The 20,387-nt window shown below is 40.0% G+C and overlaps 1 protein-coding gene across 1 annotated transcript; it reads left to right on the forward strand.

Annotated features, from left to right (window-relative positions):
- The first annotated feature begins 5,382 nt into the window (after positions 1–5,382).
- On the forward strand, positions 5,383–9,864 carry LOC143861415 (bifunctional pinoresinol-lariciresinol reductase 2-like). Its single transcript, XM_077372342.1, has 5 exons — positions 5,383–6,084; positions 7,239–7,385; positions 8,265–8,505; positions 9,276–9,479; positions 9,578–9,864. The coding sequence occupies exons 1-5, from the start codon at positions 5,899–5,901 to the stop codon at positions 9,739–9,741; spliced, it is 942 nt and encodes a 313-aa protein (XP_077228457.1). The 5' UTR covers positions 5,383–5,898; the 3' UTR covers positions 9,742–9,864.
- The last annotated feature ends 10,523 nt before the right edge of the window (positions 9,865–20,387 follow it).

Here is a 20,387-nt window from a genome sequence, read left to right on the forward strand (position 1 = left end):
CACCTCAATTCAAACCGGGTTGTTTTGGATTTTGAGAACCAATAGTGAGTCACCAATAATCAGTTTTTAATTCACAATCGGTTCTCAAAATCCAAACCAAATAGGGACTAACAATTAGCAAAGGGAAATATTATCCACACTATTATATTTTGATGATCACAGTCCTCACTTTATTAAAGTACGGTATGGCCCGCACCATAGGATTATCCAAACCATCCATTGTGGACTGTGGAGACTATTTCAATGTTGGAAAAGAAAAACACATATACAGAACTTCTTCAGATGGAATCCAAATTCGGGTTTCGGGTTGCCCGACAGCCCAACCCGACCCGACCCGATTTCCAATTCGAAGCTTAACCAGACCCAACCCAAATTCGGGTTGAACCCGTCAGGTTTGGGTTGAACTCGACACGCGTGGGAACATCCAAGTAACAACGATGGTTTCAAATTATATATAGTGCTAATGTCCTCACTACCATATTTTATAATGGAACTACTCACCGTATTTGGATGATCGCACTCCTCACTTTATTAAAATGTAAGGTATGGCCTGTACCATAAGATGATCCAAACCGTTCATTAGATGGGCCACTGCCTACATAGGTTGTGCCCCAAAAATAATTTTCATAGGTTGATCCGAACCCTCCGATCTATAGAGGGTTATAGGTTGATCCAAACCGTCCATGTGGTGAAACACAACATCAATTGGTTTTGCCCAAAAAATCATTTCCATAGGTTGATCCTAGCCCTCCAATCGATAGAGGCTTCCATAATTGTTGTTCCTCTTCAGGTGCCCAGAATCCGTCAATATTTTGCAAGTGTCCTGCATGAGTAATATAAAGTAGTTCTTTTGTCATTGTCATGTCTTTACCTCTTCTTGATAGTTTTTTTCCGTAATTGTCATAGACAGGTACCCTTTGTCGATACTTTTCGTATGTAGATTAAGATTTTACCCTCAAATAATTTCTCATAGAGATAGATGTTAGATATCAACAAAGGAGTTAATGGTAAAAGAGTAATGCTGACATACATATCAGCAAAGGGCCATACCGTACATTTTAATAAAGTGAGGAGTGCGATCATTAAAATACGGTGAGTAGTGCCATTATAAAATATGGTACTGAGGACATTAGCACTATATATAATTTCAAACTGTCGTTGTTACTTGGATGTTCCCACACAGGTCGAGTTCAACCCGAACCCGACAGGTTCAACCCAAATTTGGGTTGGGTCGGGTTAAGCTTTTTCGCAAGTCGGGTTGGGAAAAATAAACCCTAATTGGAAATCGGGTTGGGCTGTCGGGCAACCCGACCCGAAACCCGAATTTGGATAGCACCATAAGGAACAACTTTGACTTTTGCTGCAATTAACCAATGGGGGCACCCTTGAAGCTGGTTTTGTCCTTCCATCATTGCTTCTTCTATCAAGACTAGTTTTGATTATAATAGTTTTGTTTGAAGTGATTTTAGCTGTTGGCAGCGTTGCACATCTACATAGGGCCCACCATTGAGTGGTTTCAGTTACAACACAAGGGCCCATGGCTATGGTGATCAGGGGGGTCACAAACTAGCAGTTCATGTCACTTGTCGTCCTCTATTTATACTTCAACAACTATCTTCCTCTTGCTTCTCGCACATATTTCATATTTGTTATCCTTAACTTGATGGTAAAGGCCCGCCCCCGCCTCCCCCCCCCCTCGCCCCTCCCCCCTCCCCCTCCCCCTCCCCTTTTTTTTAGCAGAAAGACACTTTTACAGTCATGGTGGGAAAAAAATTTTGGGCCCTACAAGGGATATAATAGAATAAAGTAATGGTAAATAGGGTAAAACATTCATTTACTCCCTAAGCAAAAATGCTGATTGGTCCGATGACTAGGGGTGCAACTTGGGTCGGGTTCAACCGATTTTGGCTCGGGTTGGGTTGGATTGGGTTAGGGTTTGGAAAAGCCAACCCGATCAATCGGGCTGGATTAGGGTTGAGGCCTCGGCAACCTGACCCGACTTGAACCCTTCGTCCCCTAATTATATCTTAATATTCTTTTGGTTATTGTATTTTTCTATTTTGTCCAAGGTAAACCCGAACCAACCCGACTTAAGCTGACCCGATTTTGGGTAGATAGGTTGGGTTAGGGTTGAGAAATTTAGAGGCGGGTTGGGAAAAGCCAACCCGATTTAATTTCGGACTGGGTTAGGGTTGAGGCCTCAGCAACCTGAACCCTTCGTCCTCTAATTTTATCTTAATATTCTTTTGGTTATTATATTTTTCTATTTTGCCCAAGGTAAACCCGAACCAACCCGACTTAACCTGACCCGATTTTGGGTAGATAGGTTGGGTTAGGGTTGAGAAATTTAGAGGCGGGTTGGGCTAAGGTTGATCATCTTCAACTCGTGACTCAGGTTGGGTTGGGCTAGGGTTGAGGGAATGCTATCCCGGGTTGGATTAGGGTTGGCCTCAACCCGATCCAACCTGACCCAAGTTGCACAATACCAATGACCGTAAATAAGAGGAATTATCACCTCCAAAAATGGTCATTTACAGTTTAGCATTTCTTGGCAGAATAGGCCCTAGGATCATCCGATCAAGGTATTCTTTCTAAGGCATTTGGCCGATTAATGGATCCCACTGTGTAAAAGAAGAAGAGCCCAATAACGGTCTTTTTGGAAGGAGCATAACAGTGACCCCTTTATTTTAATACTATTTATAAATACGACACTAAGTGCGTGTTTGGCGTACCGTTTAAAACACCGTTTGGCGTTTGAAACGCCGTTTTGAACCCTCAAAACGGCGTTTTGCAAACAGAGGGGGGAGGTCCGTTTGCAAAACGCCATTTTGAACGGAGTTTTTGGGCTGTGGGTTTTTACGTGTTTGCCCTCATCAAAACCCATTTTTACATATATGCGTGCGACTTTATGCGTTACGTCAAATACCACAAAAGTGGGGGTATTAATATCATTCTTGAGGACACAAATTTGTTAAATTGTTAATATTTAATTCAAAACAATGGGGCTGCTGATATCATTATATGATCTCTTAATTTTGATTTTTTAAAGACAAAAGAATTAAAAGAAACCCTAGTTTCTTACTTTCTTCATCTACTTTGCAAAGTTGCAAACCTACTCGTCTGCCTCACTGCCTCAGTGCCTCCACTCATCCGTCAAATCCGGCCGTTAAGAAGAAGGAGAAGAACCCCAAAGGTATAGCCATTTTTTTTTTTTTTTTTTGCAATGATGTTTAATTTTAATAGTGTTTGAATGAGATCCTAATGACCTTTTAATATTGGGCCTAATGAGAGAGTAGTTTAGTTACATTGAGGCCAACCAAACAATGCCCTTTTTGGTCATTTTACCACTAAAACTCCGTTTTGGGGCATTTGCAACCAAACACACAATACCTCCGTTTGCCGTTTAAAATGTCGTTTTGATCTGGCGAACCAAACATGAAAACGCCGTTTGGCAAAATGCCGTTTTGAACCAAAACACCGTTTTGCAAAACGGCGTTTTAAACTCTATTTCAAACGGTACGCCAAACACACCCTAAGGCCTGTTTGAAAATCACTTACTATAACATTTCTAAGACTATTATAACCATTATTTACACGTAATTATATTTAGAGGAATGATAGATACAAGGGATCCCTTGCATAAAGAGCCAAAAAAATGGCTATTGATTGGATCCACATCATCAAATGTAACTGATTTTACTTTTTCAACCGATTTTAAAATGTTACTGAAAATGACGTGGATTCAATGAAGAGCCCTTTTGCGGCTCTTTATGCAAGGGCTTATATTTAACTTCAAAAGCACTACATTATGAATGAGAAACAACAACAACAATAGACAATCCCCGGCGATCTTGCCGGCATAACTCTGAGTAATAATAATAATAATAACACCCCTCTAAATATATATGCTATTGCCATATCTTTTTCCTATAATTTGTGCAAACAAAAAAAATTTCCTAGAATTTTTTGTGCAAGAAATGTTTTTCCTGCAATACAAAGAGAGTCTACGTCTAGGGCTAGCAACGGGGCGGGTCGGGGCCGGATGTTGGGGTCCCCTACTCCTTCCCCTTTGCGGGGAATTTTCCCCCTCCCCTTCCTCTCCCCACTGCGGGGATGGTGGGGAATCCCCCTCCCCTCCCCACGGGGAATATCTAATCCCCATCCCCTCGCCTTCCCTGCCCCACATCCTTCGGGGACAATCACTTTACTTTCTCACTTTACTTTGTTAAATGTTAGGTTTAAAACTAAAGATTTGCTAGGGACAATCACTTCAGGCATGTTGCGGCTTGGCTATTGCATGTGAGAGTAGCCACACAACCCACACATAGGCTAAGATTTTGTCTTATTCATTTTATTAACCTGGGGACAAAGGTGGTTGCTCTCATATTCATTTAATTGATCAATAGTCCCTAGCAGATCCCTAATTCCCAATCCCACTTGCCAAAAGTATTGTACGTGCCACACCAGAGGAAGATCCAAACCGTCCATTTGATGGGCACACCATACTACCATAGGCATACGATGATCCAAACCTTCCACTTGATGGGCACATTGTAGGATGATCCAAACTGTCCATTTGATGGGCCGCAACGTAAATAGGTTGTGGCCCAAAAATCATTTCGATAGGATAATCCCAACCCCCTAATCTATTGAGGAATTGCATATTATGATACCTTCTATAGATCGGAGGGTTGCAATCATCCTATGAAAATAATTTTTGGGCCGCAATCTATTTACGTTGTAGCCCATCAAATGGACGGTTTGGATGATCTATAGTGTGGCCTGTAAAGTACTTTTAAATTGTACCCTATCAAATGGACGGTTTGGATCATCCTATGGCGTAGCCCATACATTACTTTTTGAAAAATAATGGACTATACGAGCGCACACCATATAAAATCTCATCACTCATCAGAGAGATGTTGCCTTTATTTGGGGGAAGGAGATTTTCAAAGAATTTAATGTTGCCTTACACTGATGGTTCGATGGAGAGATTTTAGGGATTTCTAAGGGTAATATACTAATATATTGAGGGACAATGTCCAATGGATTATGGGTAAAAGAAAACATAAAAAGCTATTTCAGGGACAAAACTGTACTAATGGAAATTATGAAAATTTTGGGGGAATCTTGTAGATATGTTTTGATCCAAGGGGTTTCTAGTAGTTTTCCAAAAAAAAAAAAACACTTAAAAAATACAATAAAAAAATGGCATTAATGCGGGGCGGGGCCAACTCCATCCCCTTCCCCGCACCGGGGAATTTTTAAAATCCCCTTCCCCTTCCCCACTCAAATCGGAGAATCCCCTCCCCAAGCGGGGCGGGGCGGGGCGGATCCCCGCTTTCCCGGGTGAAATTGCCAGCCCTATCTACGTCCATAATATAAAATGCAGTGCCTGCATTCTTCATCCCATTTTAGCACTTCAATTTTAAAAATCTAAGGTTGGTGAGACTTGAGGCATGGCGCATGGGATTATTTAGGGATGGAATAACGAAATTACAAAAATACCCCTAAGATACTGCCAACCCAATCCAACATAAAATTTCCTTTCCCTTATCCTAGTACAAGGGCATTTTGGTCATTTAATGGAAAATCTTTATTTTTTGTAAATTTCGATGAAAAAAAATTATTCTGTTGGTGGAGGAATCCAAGAGAGGCTCATCCCAGAATTATTATAATGCTTACATATGTCTTTAAAGAGATGTATTTAGTCTTCCATGCACTCTTATGTCAAAGAGTGCTGATTCATGCAGCTTTTTTTTTCTTCTATTAAGTGGTTCTTCTAGATGTTTGTTTATAAATTCCTGCTAGATGATAAGGTCCTCTAACAAAAAGCTTTGATAGAGAGGCTGTTTTACTTAGTTTTTCAGAGTGATTAGGAAATTTCTTCAGAGAGAGATGGAGGGTAAAAAGGATAGAGTTTTGATCATTGGAGCAACTGGGTATTTAGGAAGAAGGCTAGTGAAGGCAAGCATGGACCTTGGCCATCCGACGTTCGTTCTTTATCGGCCGGAGATTGCGTCCGATGCCGAAAAAGTCCAGATGCTCATCGGATTCAAAATGCAGGGTGCAACTCTACTTCAAGTACAGTAAAACATGCAATCCTATTTTTTCTGATATTTTTTTCTAAGGCCTGTTTGGATTGAGGAATTTTTGGAAAAGTTTGGAAAGGACAAATATTTCTAAAATTTTCCTATATTTTTTACTCATGGAAAAAAAAAATAACTTGAACAAAATCTATTCAATTTTTACTTAGAGGGACCGTCAATTTATGATAATAATAATATCCCTCTAATTTAGGCATAATCATATCATTTTCTTCTATATCATATACCCTTCAAATTTTTTCCAAAGAATAAATTATCTGTTGGAAATGTTTTTCCTTGCAATCCAAACGTGGCCTAAGGCTGCCTTTGCATATAACAAATTTTATGCCTATTTTTTCACTTAAAAATGGACCTTAAATTTGTTTCACTTTCAATTTTCATATGAAGGTCATAATATTAATGCAAGATGGCCTAATTAAAATGACTAAAACACCCCTATCTTAGGGATAGTTCCAATTAACCAGCTGTTAAGGGGTTGATTGCACTAAGCATGCGTATACAATCAATCCTAGACAGTGGTTATAAAATCAACCCTAAATTAGTTGCTAAATCTAACACCCTAATGATCCAACAGTCAGATCTTACAAAATCCGATATATTCTAACACTAGTAAGTAGTAACATCCATTGGGCAGGACCCCAAAAGCTGAAAAACCAATCCAAAATTAAATGTTTCGGCCTATGCCGGTTTAGAATCGATGGAACTTATTTTCAACAATGGATTTGCAAGGAACCATGGCGGAAGCGCGGTTATTGCATGAGAGTGCAGCCCCATAGGCTCACTTTTCAACAGATTTGTCCTAATTAATTTAATTCATCTGATGCGGCTGCCCTCTCATGCAACAGCCATTCTGCGAAATGCCTTCTAGGATGGTCCCTACTCCCTAGCAAATCCCTTAAAACAATATCTCTCAAATTATTACTTTTCATTTTTGTCATTATCTTTTTAACCAAAATGGATTACGGATTTTTAACATTATCTATCTTGTCATCTGGTCCTATGATTAGTGCATTTCCTCATTGGTTAAGCTCTGAATCTAACTAGGCCAGCAATCACACTGTCCACCCCTTCGTACGTTAGCGTATCACCTTAAATTCATTCCAAATTTTCATTTTTTATGGACGTGCTTAGGGTTCATTTGAAGACCATGAGAGCTTGGTTTCTGCTCTGAAGAAAGTAGACGTGGTGGTCTCTGCGGTTGCCGGAAACCACCTGAGACATGCCATCCTTGAACAGACTAAGCTTATCGAAGCCATCAAGGAAGTTGGAACGATTAAGGTATGCTATCTTATGCTATTATGTATGAAACCTCCTAGCTTAGACATTGATCTTCACATGTTAGGAATTTGTTGAAATCTTAAGGGCATTATGGTCTTTTTGTTATTTGTTTTATGAGGAATGCTAAACTTAGGGTCGCCCTTGCAAACATTCAGTGAAGGGGTGCCCCATTGGCTGTAAGTCACCAAAGTGTATTTATTATTGAGGTATTAATTGTGGGCTCCCTTTCACTTTATTTTTGCAAGGGCGGCCTTGAGTTTAGCACACCTCTTGTTTTATAAGTGTTGGGATTTCAGAGTTGTGGTGTGGAGTGATCACCACAGCACAACCATGTTTTAATAATTGCACAAACTCAACTTTTCTGTTCTTTTTAAATTGGCTGCAACTGTTATAACCTTTGACAGGTCTTTTAAATTGCCTTGTATTTTCTCTATTATTCCGTTTCATAAATAAAATTAATTCTGCTTTATGATCTCTAACCTTCCAAAAAAACTCTAATAAAACTCCATTCCAGCTGAGGCAGAATCAGAATACCACCTCTTGGGGCAGGTAAAAGATTCCAACATTTTCCCTCTCTAGTTCTGCCATGGTGTCAATTCCACCCCTTGATTCCCTTCAATTTTTGAATCAAAGACTAGAATCAGGCAGAAATATTCGTATCAATTCCGATTCCAGTTCCAATTCCAGCGCCTGATTCCAGCAATCCAAACGCACCCTTAATCAGTTCACAATTCGCATTTCTCCCATAAAAAATAGGGCCTGTGAAATTGCTTTTGCAAAATCGCTCATACGCTCATAAATAAAATACGAGAGTTTTATCCATAAAATTGCCAAAATTTATGACTATTTTTAACATCTATTATTGTCGGTCCCATGTAGCGGTTTCTTCCATCTGAATTTGGGATGGACGTAGATCGGATGGAGCACGCAATCCCTCCCGGAGATTATATCTTCACCGACAAGCGTCTCATCCGACGTGCCATAGAAGCTGCAAACATCCCCTACACGTATGTGTCCGCCAATTGTTGCGCTGGCTACTTCCTTGCGGCACTAGCACAGGTGGGCCACTTCATGCCCCCCACCGATAGCGCCATGATCTACGGCAATGGCGACAAGAAATGTAAGTTACATTTGTCATACTATCAGTGAGACTAATTATCAACTCACTTTAAGCTGCGTTTGGATTACCGGGATCAGGAATCGGTATCTTAATCCGACTCCTATTCCATTAAAATGATATTTGAAAAATGATATGGTGACTGAGCGTATGACCGATGAGAGAACCCAGCAATGAGAATTTGCCATGTGTGCAAAAAATTTATTTTTTTGTTTATTTTCCTAAATTTAAGGGCTGCCTTATGCCACTTCCGATGTTGTGGCGAGAAGCTATTTGTTCGGTCCCCTGCTCGGTCATACCGGTCTCCCTAGCATGACTCAAAATTTAATTCAAAAGAATTTCAAGAAAATGTTCAAACCAACTGAGGTGCAATCAAACTACCACCCATTGGGGCGGGAAACAGATTCCAGCATTTTCCCTCGCTTGCTAGTTCCACCCAGGTGTCATTTCCACCCTTCGTCTCGTTCCTTTATGTGAAACAACCAAATACTCGGAAAGCTTAAGCTGTTAGAGTTGGTGTTATTTAATCATCTATACTTCAACACTCCTCCTCGAGTGTGGCCCCTCGTTTGTGGGTTGGCCTTACTTGTGAACTTTTTTAATATCAAGGAGTTGGGTTTTTAAACCCCTGGACCGGCCTTGAAGCAATAGCTCTGATACCATGTGAAACAACCAAATACTCGAAAAGCTTAAGCTGTTGGAGTTGGTGTTACTTGAGAGAATCGGAATAGGATATCGATTCAAGGTCTGATTCTCTGATGCTGACTTGGCAGGTATATGGGTAGACGAGGATGACATGGCAATGTACACAATGATGTCCGTTGATGATCCTCGAACCACGAACAAGACCATCTATTTCCGTCCACGTGGCAACATCTTAAGCCAGATGGAGGTGGTCCAGATATGGGAGGAACTCATAGGGAAGGAATTGAAGAAGAGCTTCCTTTCACAGGAGGAATGGCTTGGTACCATGGAAAGTAAGTAAATGACAGTAGGACCCTTTTCATTGGATGATGAGAAGGAAGACGATTGAACTCTAAATTTGTTTCTTTTTTTCTTTTCTTTTTTTATGCAGAGCTCCCACCGCCTCTTCAAATTGGGGTGGCCCACCTGTACCAGATCTTCTACCATGGTGATTTGGAGTTTGAAGTGGAGGGCCCACATGGTGTAGATAGCCAAGATCTGTACCCTGACTACAAATACGTGACTGCTGAAGAATACCTCAAGCGTTTCGCATAAGCCCTAATTATATCCAATGTTCAGAAAATAAGTGCACTTTATGTTGACATGCACTATGTAAGCCAAGATTGGAAGCTGTTATGAATTCAAAATCCTTATCTTTTCCCCTAATTTTTATTATGATTTGCCAAATAATTGAAAAGTTTGCTGAAAATTTAATTTTTTTGTAGGATAATTCACACAAATTTTATGAATCAAGCACTAATTTCTCATAATTCATCATATATAAATCCCTCTCCTCGCAGAATTTAAGATACAAAATTATTAACTATGTACATACATATGCTCACATTATAGATCGCAGAGTTAGGATCATCCTATTTATATTGTGGCCCAATAAATGAACGGTTCGGATCATCCTATTAATTAATAGGTCCACAGTACTTTTTTTTTAAATACTATACTTGCCGGAGTTGACTTCGGGGTACTATCTTAACAACAAGAATGATAGATGCTAGGAGACAATTGAGTGAGAGTGAGAGTGAGAGTGAGAGTGAGAATGAGTCTAGAACTGAATGGGTACCTTGGATCTCTCTCTGACAACCTCCGGAAGGCATTCTGATGTTCTCACCGAAAGGATGAGAGACTAACCTTACCTAACCAACCACAAGGAGGAAATGAAGATTTGTCCGCCTTTTATAGACTAGAGTCCAAGCCTTTGAAGGGGTCTTTTCTGATTAGGCATAAGCAGTTTTCTAGAATACCCTACCAAGGTGGTGGGCAGTTTCTTGAAGGCGTGGGCAGTGAAATTACCCTTTTACCATTAGTGCCTTTGAGTCTCCTTCGAGTGCCACGTGTTAGCTTCTCATTGGGCGACGATTGGTACCTCCAACAATGGAGGATTTTGGGGCAAAATCTATCATATAAAAACCTGTAAAGTATCTTCTATATATTATGGATGGTTAAGATTATCCAATGGAGGATTTTTGGGCAAAATCTATCATCTATGGGGATCAATAAACGAATGGTTTTGATAATTGTCAAAATGGTCTCAACTTGTACTCGCATACTTTTTTTTTTAGTGGTAAGCTGGGATTAGGCGAGATCCCAACCAGATATATTAATATGCGAAAAGAATTACAGATAAGGAGGGCCGCACACGCTACTGTAGACACCCCATTTTGACCGTACCCTAAACCTTTTGAGTTTGAGCAAACCCCCATCAAATGATTGAATTAGGGTCCCAAATTTCACCCTAAGCTAGGATAGGATCCCACCAAGCTCCCTGTAAAATTTCGTTGAATTCCGAGCGTGTTTGCCTAGCGAACGAGCCGAGATGGGTGTCGTAGGGCAAATTCAAGAGGGGGGTGGATTATCCTAAATGGAGCTGTCCAAGGTAGTAGAGGGGATGCGAATTTAGCATCTCCTTATATAAAGCTCATTTTTCGTTACAAAAGAAAAGGGGTTTTTTTTTTTTTTTTTTTTTTTTTTTCATTTTCAGATCTGCAGAGAGAGGAGGGAGAGAAAAAATTTCGAGGGTTTCATTTTCCCCAAAATTCTGAGAAAAGAGAGAAGGAGAAAGGGGATCTTAGAATCGCACACCTTCCTCATCTCCGATCATCTCATCTTCTCCGGCGAGCTACTCTTTTCCGATCAAAAGTTCCGGCAAACCTCTGACTGAACCATCTTCTCCGATCGATCAACGGCAAGCCTCCGGTAAAGCTCCAGTTCTTCTCTCTTTTTAGAAATCAGATCTGCACACACACACACACACAGGGAGAGGAGAGAAATTCGCACACAGAGAGAGAGAGAGAGAGAGAGAGAGAGAGAGAGAGAGAGAGAGAGAGAGAGATTTGTTCGATCATCTCTTCCGGCAAACTCCTTGCCGGAATCCGACTGTTGTCTCAAAATCCGACCCTACTTTCTTCTCTCCCTTTCATTTCTTCACCATTACCTCAATCCACATCTTCTTCTACCCTCATTTCCCACCACTAAACCCAAACCATACCTTTTCTTCTCCGGCCAGACTTCCCGGCAAGCTCGTCGGAACTCCGGTTTCGTTTCCACTGCTGTATTTCACTCCAGATCTGTTTGATTCGTCATTATCTTCTTCATCTTCCTAGTTTGCCGTTTTCAGATCCAAACCCTAACTCGTTTTGCCTATTTTCTTCTCCGATCAAGTTCTGGTCATACTCTGACAAGCTCCGGGCAGTCAATACCTTGATCTTTTGTTCTTTCAACCAGTGAAGAGGAAGGAATATATTAGTAGATTGATTACTAAATCAGAGGCAAAAACAAAGAAATTGAAGGTGCAGAGTCTGTTGTTTCATCAGGTAATTTAATATGATGTCTATTTTGAGATGATCTTCATGCCTGTGATGATAAGAATTATGAATTCTTTGTTCGATTGGAAAAATATGTTTTTCTAAATTTATAATCCTGCTTCTTTGTTGCATTGCTTTTGTTGATTGAGTAGAATTTTGAGTTTGGAAGAAAAGAGGAGAAGCTGTGAATAATTTTTTTATTGTGAAAATTGTGATATTTAGAACATCATTATAGGTTTTTCTTGTGCATTTTATGTCGTTGCTTTGGTTGAACCTGATTTTATTTCCTCATCTTCTTAGCAGAAATTTACAAATTTTATCACTGGTTTAGCATTTCCCTAGATACTACGATTTTCAGTCGATCAATTCAAAGAAGAGGATTATGTTGTGTGCAGATTTGATCTCAGTATAAAATAAAAGCATGCATTAGAGCTTTAATTCTAGCTTCAAACCTATGATAATCCCTTCAATATTTGGAGTTATTCTCCTTTAGTATTTGATTGATGATATATAGTAACTATTCCTGCTAGGCCTTTGCTATGTTCCTTTTATAATTTGTGGAAGTATAGTCATGATGCTATGATTTGCATTCATGCTGTCATTTTTAGTGTTTATCTGATGATATAATGACATGACAGTAAGTTTATTTAAGGAGTTGAGATAATTTATCCGCAAGCAGGTTTTTGGCTATCCAATAACTTTAAATGAGAAAATCATTTTTCTCTGTCTTGATAAATATATAAAAAAAAAACCGAATAAAGAGTACTTTGAAATAAAATTTGAGAAGATTTCGATAAGGATTTCCAAAATTAAGCCTATAGTCCAGTATTTATAAATTTATACTTCTCTTTCATACTAAGCTTTGAGTTAGGGTTCGAAGACGGTAATAAATGGATTGTTCAGGTGAGATTATCTCAAAGCTTATTATACTCATTCATTTTTATTTAAATAAATTGTTTAATAGGAAGAAGGAGATCAGATGACTACTCTATTCGATATTATCGACATAAGTACTGTCTGATTTCAAGGCGGGATATAGAAATATTATCATGTGTATATGATATCAGATGATTACTTTAGCATCATCTGATTTCATCCCCATATTGGGGTGGTGTTTGTGGTTGGGCATAGAAGTGTTTGATATTGTTTTCTTTTACTTTATTAGGCTATCCAGCGGCTGGTCTGGACTAATTAATGTTGTTTATCATTTTATGATTGCTATAGATTTTTTTTTATTGAAAATTCTTCTTTGCTTAGCACTTGATTTATTTTTATAAGAATAGAATGGAATTTGCGATTATCTGGTAGCCTTTTCTTCTCTCTTTGATAGACTAACACAGTCTTATAGATTTCTGTTAATTTTCTTTAGATACTAGAATCCCCTCTCATTGCAAGGGCTATGAAGGAGTCATCCCGAGCCCATTATTTTAGAGGACTTACACAGTCCTAGTAATGTTTTCCCTTCTAATCTTTTCTTCATTTTATGAGACTGTTTAAGTCTTTCAGGTTTCTTTCCTTTGTCATTTCAAGCCCATCTCTAGGGGGACTTGCACAGTCCAAATAGCATTCCATTTTCTTAAAAGACTTGCCTAGTCTTTTAGATCCAAATCTTTGGAGACAGGCATTGTCTCATTAATGAATCAACCTGAGTCAACCCCTAGGAGACTACCTCTAGTCTCACAGGTCTTAAACCCTCTTCTAGTCGAAGACCAACTTGGTCTGTCAGTTATCTCATTTTCTTATCATTGTTTGGGCAATGATAAGGTTACTTGGAGCCCATCTTTGTGTTTAGGAGACTCACCCAGTCTCATTCTCTTGCTAAACCTCCTCTTTGTGCGTCGTTTGGTTTTGGGAGAACATTCTACTCGGCTTGGCATCATACCCCTACCCTTATGGGTATTGGGTTGCACATTTGTTGCACCCTGGGGCTAGGTAGCTGTCCGGCCCGGCTGGGTGTTTTACCTTTGTCAAATATGCACAAGGTCTCTTTTTCCTTATTACTTGTGAGCTTTATCTTAGTTTGATAGTCCACTAGCATAGAAATCCGTCCTTAGTCTAGAGAGTCAGTCCTCTTGTTCAGGAATCAAATTCTATCATCATAGGGGTTATGATTTTATCCAACCTTTCATCAGATCATATTCTTCTATCCGCTTTTGCAAGGTATAGGATGCTGTCCAACACTTGCAGAGTCGTGTTTCTGTCTTTTTCCCCCGCAAAGCATAGGATGCTGTCCAACCTTTGCGGGATATCGGGAGCCTGTCCTCCCCTTATGATGATAGGATTTTTGTCCTCTTGAGTAAAAAAATATCAAAAACATATGAAAATCCAAAAATCTCAAAAATTTAGAGTCATTTAAGAGTAGTTAGGAAAATCTGTTCCGAACTACGTTGGCTTGATCCCTTTCAACAGGGTACGTAGTGCAGCTTGGGATTCACATCCCAAGTCCAGCCAAACCTTTAAAAAATAAACATTTCAAACATTCAAAAAAATACAAAAATATTCAAACCTTTTTCAAAAAGATCTTCCCCTAGAGGTAGGAGTCTGTCCTAGTTTGTTTAAGGTGTTTTAGAGTTAGGAGTCTGTCCTGATTTGTTGATATGGTGTGTCCTGTCGTGTGAGTGTCCCTAGAGTTAGGAGGCCTCGAGTAATCGGTTAGACATTTAGTCGAACCGATGGCTAGACTAGGAAGCATATAGTCAGCCCATGGTTTTCATTAGGTTGCACAGCCTAGATACACATAGGATGTGGGGCCCACCTGCATTAGCTTTAGGCTAAACAACTTGCATTAGTTAGGGCATATAGAGTCCTAAAAATTACAATTCACTTGAATTTAAGCAATCGTACAAAAAACTTTAAAAATCAGTCGAGTCCAGTGGAATCGAGTCTAGGATAGCGGTTCTAGATGGTTAGGCATTGTAGTTTAGAATAGGGCATCGAACTACGTTGACTCTGATTCTTCCCGAGGCCGGGATACGTAGAGCAGCTGGGATGGACGGCCATCTTGGTCCGAGTCAGGTCGCATTAGAGTTATGACTCATTTTATCCAGTTATGTTTAGAATTGAATTGTGTTTTGTGTTTTGCTGTGTTTTCTTACTTTCATGTACAGATCTTATACCTTTAGCTGTAGTATGCATGTGTTTGCACACCAGAACTCAGACACCAATTAGGTATGACACTCATAACCTAGCTATTATTAGGCGACACTTCTTTCATTTCTTTTATGTGTGCTTATTATTCATCTCCGAGACATGCATGATTAGATAGACGTTTTCTCGGAGATATTCGTTCCCATTTCATATGACTTTCGCCCAAAACTCTTCAAAATTATTAAGTAAATGGCATAAGAGACCAGGTGTTTGCACTTGGGTGGATGAGGTGCTCTTTAGACCTTCCGAATTCGTAATCAGGCACGAACCTTCTTTTTATATCTCTGGTTATCCGTTGCAACAGAGCATAGTATGGGATCCTTGGCCCACTTCCTTGGATGACGACTCTTCTTTGTTTAAGATACGCCTCGAATCTGGGCTAGTCCCTGAATCGAGAGGTATCTCACATTTGTATCGCCACTCATGCTGTGAGGGGCACTTCTTTCGAGAGTTCCTTGGTAGAGCTCTCTATTCATGTGGATGATCCTGAGACTGTTAGCGCGTGGGGCACGTCCGTCACCGCCTCTCTCCCGGATCAGGGTCCACAGCTACATAAACAAACGAGAAGCAAGGAACAAATAGATACCAAAAAGTGAAACATTACAAGATGATATAATACTCCCCCAATCTATCCTTGTGGAGGATATCCACTAGGTCCGGAATGGCCCCATCGAATTGGATATCATCACCTTTTAGAAGGCAGAGTCGCTTCGATAATAAGTCCGCTGCAGCGTTAGTTTCTCTCCAACTATGAGAAATCTGTTAATGTTCGATACAATATGAACACCGGCAACGGATCTTAGCGATTCAACATTGAGAAAATAACAGAGAACAATATGGAATGAATTAAAATGAGAAAAAGACATACCGGAAGCCATGAATCTTGTTTTTCTTTCTTCAGGGTTTCTCTTTGCTACACAATAGTTGGTGATGGGGACCGGTTTCCTTTCTCTTCAAGCGTGGATTCTCAAATATTGGAAACAAATTCGTTGTGTGCAAATAGGACCCAAGAGATCTTTTTATAGGCGTTTGTGGGAAGAGATGCGACTCCTCATCGCGCCGATCCTTCTCCCCAAACGTCTCTTTTAAACGTTTATACCTTTTATATAAAGTCTTTTCATTTAATGACTTTTCACAAAAGTAATTAACTAACCAAATGATCTCGACCGTCGATCTTGCAAAAGCCACATCCACCGTTAGGATTATTTCCTAACATTCTCCCACTTGGCTAGCAAGATCTTTGAGCCAAACATAAGGATCATAACTTTAAGTTAATTAGATAATAAACACAACATTCTGTTTAGCAAAAACTACCAACAATAAACCATGTAACCATTGGGTCACCAACTCTACCCAACATGATTATATTATTAGTAATTCTTACTAACATGAATGTAAAAGCATACATGCATAAGATGTAAACATGGTCCAAAACAGTCATACAGACACATTCTACCTCTTATTAACAATCAATTTACAAAATATGCACGAAATGGAGCGGTAGAAAATAATCATAATATATATCAGAATCATAAAATATAATGTGATCACAACAGTGTATCTCAATACCAAATGCAGACTCCCACTATCATAGGCTATCAAAAGTGTCAACCAATCCCATGCGCGCTACATGCTCTCTGGAGAGCTTTGGTGACAAGCCTTTAGTCAAGGGATCCGCCAACATAAGTGCGGTGCTTATGTATTCCACAGATACACGCTGATTCTGAACTCTTTTCCTCAGAACAAGATACTTTAGATCTATATGCTTCGAGGTTGTTCTTGGAAAAGAAAACCGCAGCAAAATTAACACAGAGAAGTTTCAGCGGCCTCTCAATATAATCAATTAAATGAAGCCCTGAAATAAAATTCTGCAGCCATAAGGCGTGGGCCGAAGCCTTTGAACATGAAATAAACTTCGCCTCCATAGTGGATGAAGCCGTCATTCTCTGCTTGACGCTTTTCCAAGAAATAGGTCCTCCTGAAAGCATAAAAATGTAACCAGAAGTGGACCGATGGGTGTCCCGACAACCAACGAAGTCAGAATCAGAATAGCCAATCACCTCAAGTTATCTGATCTCCTAAATGTGAGCATGTAATCTGAAGTCCCTCGCAGGTAACGCATAACCTTTTTGGATGCCTTCCAGTGATCCAAACCTGGGTCACTTTGGTACCTCCCAAGCATGCCAACTGCAAATGCAATATCTGGACGGGTACAAACTTGAGCATACATGAGACTACCAACAGAGGAAGCATAAGGAATCTGTCTCATCTCATCCTGTTCCAGTGCGTTCCTGGGACATTGTAACTGACTAAATACATCACCCTTAACTATAGAGGCAAGACTAGGGGAGCATTTATCCATGCTGAATCTCTTAAGGACTTTCTCTATACAGGTCTTCTGAGATAATCTCAGCAATCCTCGAGTCTTATCTCGATGAATCTCAATTCCTATGACATAGGAAGCTTCACCAAGATCTTTCATATCAAAATTTCTTGAGAGGAATTATTTTGTTTCTTTCAGCATGCCTAGGTTACTACTGGCAAGTAGTATATCATCAACATATAACACTAGGATGATGAATCGACTCCCACTAATCTTAAGATATATGCATTGATCTACAACATTTTCTTTGAACCCAAAACTAGACACTACCTCATGAAATTTCAGATACCACTGCCTAGAAGCATGCTTAAGTTCGTAAATAGACTTTTTAAGCCTATAGACTAGGTGCTCTTCGCTCTCAGCCTTAAAACCTTCAGGCTGAATCATATAGACATCCTCACGAAGATCACCATTTAAAAATGCAGTCTTCACATCCATCTGGTGTAACTCTAAGTCATAATGAGTCACCGAAGCCATACCTATCCTCAAAGAGTCTTTCCTTGATACTGGAGAGAAAGTCTCTTTGTAGTCTATTCCCTCTTTCTAAGTGAACCCCTTAGCGACTAGTCTGGCCTTATATCTTTCAATACCGCCCTTAGAGCCTCTGTTGGTCTTGAAGACATATTTATAGCCTACAGGCTTGACCCCTTTAGGTAACTCAGTGAGTTCCGAGACACGATTCTTTTCCATCTAGAGCAACTCATCCTTCATTGCTTCAAGCCACTGAGCTGATTGGTCACTATTTATGGCCTGACCAAATGAAAGTGGATCATTATCCATTTCACCGTCGTAGTCACACTCGTTTAGATAGACAACATAGTCATCTGAGATAGCTTACCTCCTCTCTCTCTGTGATCTACACACAGGTTGCTCAGCGACAATCGTCCCTGGAGCATCAGGAATGTGGGGCGAAACCTCCAATGTGCCATCTGGTGCATCAATATCCTCAGGTGGAGGAATCGACACTACTCTTTCTTGGATTATCGGTATTGGAACAAATACCCGGTTCTCCTCAAAAGTAAGTGACCTAGGCACAGAACTCCCACTGAGATAACCATCCTCTAAAAATATAGCGTATCTAGTCTCTACAATCCGGGTGCTATGAGTAGAACTATAGAACCTATAACCCTTAGACCGTTCAGGGTAACCTATGAAGTAACAAGAGATGGTCCTAGCGTCTAACTTTCTCAACTATGGGTTATATATTTTGGCTTCAGCCATACAGCCCCAAACATGCAAATATCCTAGCTTAGGCTTTTTACCGGCCCATAACTCATAAGGGGTCTTAGCCATAGCTTTACTCGGTACACGGTTTAGGATATGAACGACTGTTTTCAATGCTTCTTCCCACAAGGACTCGGGCAATGGTGAATTGCAAATCATGCTCCTCACCATATCCATAAGAGTACGATTTCGTCTCTCAGCAACACCATTTTGTTCAGGTGTACCTGGTATCGTGTACTGAGCGACAATACTGTTCTCCTGCAGGTAAAGTGCGAACGCACCTGGACTGCAGCCCGTATCGAAATATCTGCCATAGTACTCCCCACCTCTATCAGACCTCACAACCTTAATCTTCCGGCCAAGTTGTAACTCAATCTCAGCCTTATAGATCTTAAAGGTATCCAGTGCTTCCGACTTTTCTTTGATGAGATAGACGTAGCTAAAACGTAAAAAGTCATCGATAAAGGTAATGAAATATCTCTCGCCACTTAGGGCAGGAGTAGGAAATGGCCCACAGATATCAGTGTGAATAACTTCTAACAGGCCGGTACTCCTAGTGGTGCCCTTGTTACTAGTTTTGGTTTGTTTACCCTTAAGACACTGCCTACCAATCCCGAAATAAAAAAAGTCAAGTGAAGGAAGAACTCCATCCTTAACCAGTCTTTCCATACGACTAATGAAAATGTGGCCTAAATGCTTATGCCACAAACTGGAAGACTTTTCATCAACTCGACCCCATTTATTGCCACGGTAACTGATTTCCTCATTCACATGCATGGATAACAGAGAATGTGCAAACGAGCTATCTAAATTAATCATATATAGATTGACCACAAGAGGACCAGAACCAACAACATTGGAATCATGGAGTAATGTAAAACCTTTATTCCCAAACTTAAATTCAAATCCAAAGGAATCAAGTTTGGATACAGATATAAGGTTTCTACTCATGGCAGGTACATAAAATGTGTCTTCTAAATACATAATGAAGCAACTATCTAATACAAGACGAAAAGTGTCAATAGCCTTGACGTCTGCTTCTACTCCATTTCCATCTTAATTGTTCGCTCCCCCTTCCTGAGTCTCTGTCTCTCTTGAAATCCCTGCAAGGAATTTGAGATATGAATAGTTGAACCTGTATCTATCCACCAGGTATTTCTAGGAGCATCTACAAGGAAAGATTCATGACAAACAAAAATTGAATTATTACCTTTCTTATGCAGCCACTCTTCATACTTAGAGCACTCTTTCTTTATGTGACCAAGTTTCTTACAGAAATGGCACCTAATGCGACTTTTCATCCCACCGGTCAAGCTCTGCTGAGCCGAACCACCTGCTACCTTCTTCTTGCCTTTCCCAAAGCCCTTTCCTTTGGTTTTCTTCTTGAAGTGACCCTTCGACGTTCCCTCTGTGGTGTAATGAGCACTTTCAGGTTGCTCGGTCTTCAACCTCTCTTCTTCTTGAACACACATGGCTATGAGTTCACTCATTTCTCACTTCTCTTTCTGCGTATTGTAATTAATTTTAAATGGAGTAAACTGCGCAGGAAGAGATGTCATGATAAAATGAACAAGGAAACCCTCAGAGATCTCCATGTTCATTTTCTTTAGCTAGGAGGCCATGTCATT

Source organism: Tasmannia lanceolata, unplaced genomic scaffold (assembly GCF_043159265.1).
Source record: "Tasmannia lanceolata isolate RefF3 unplaced genomic scaffold, GAP_Taslan_0.1 ptg000003l, whole genome shotgun sequence".
In the NCBI taxonomy this organism is placed as follows: domain Eukaryota; kingdom Viridiplantae; phylum Streptophyta; class Magnoliopsida; order Canellales; family Winteraceae; genus Tasmannia; species Tasmannia lanceolata.

Excerpts from the sequence above, each read along its gene's own strand:
- LOC143861415 (XM_077372342.1), top strand. The coding sequence starts at position 5,899 with ATGGAGGGTAAAAAGGATAGAGTTTTGATCATTGGAGCAACTGGGTAT. Across the intron at positions 8,506-9,275 it reads CGGCAATGGCGACAAGAAAT|GTATATGGGTAGACGAGGAT; the intron begins GTAAGTTACATT and ends CTGACTTGGCAG. Across the intron at positions 9,480-9,577 it reads ATGGCTTGGTACCATGGAAA|AGCTCCCACCGCCTCTTCAA; the intron begins GTAAGTAAATGA and ends TTTTTTATGCAG.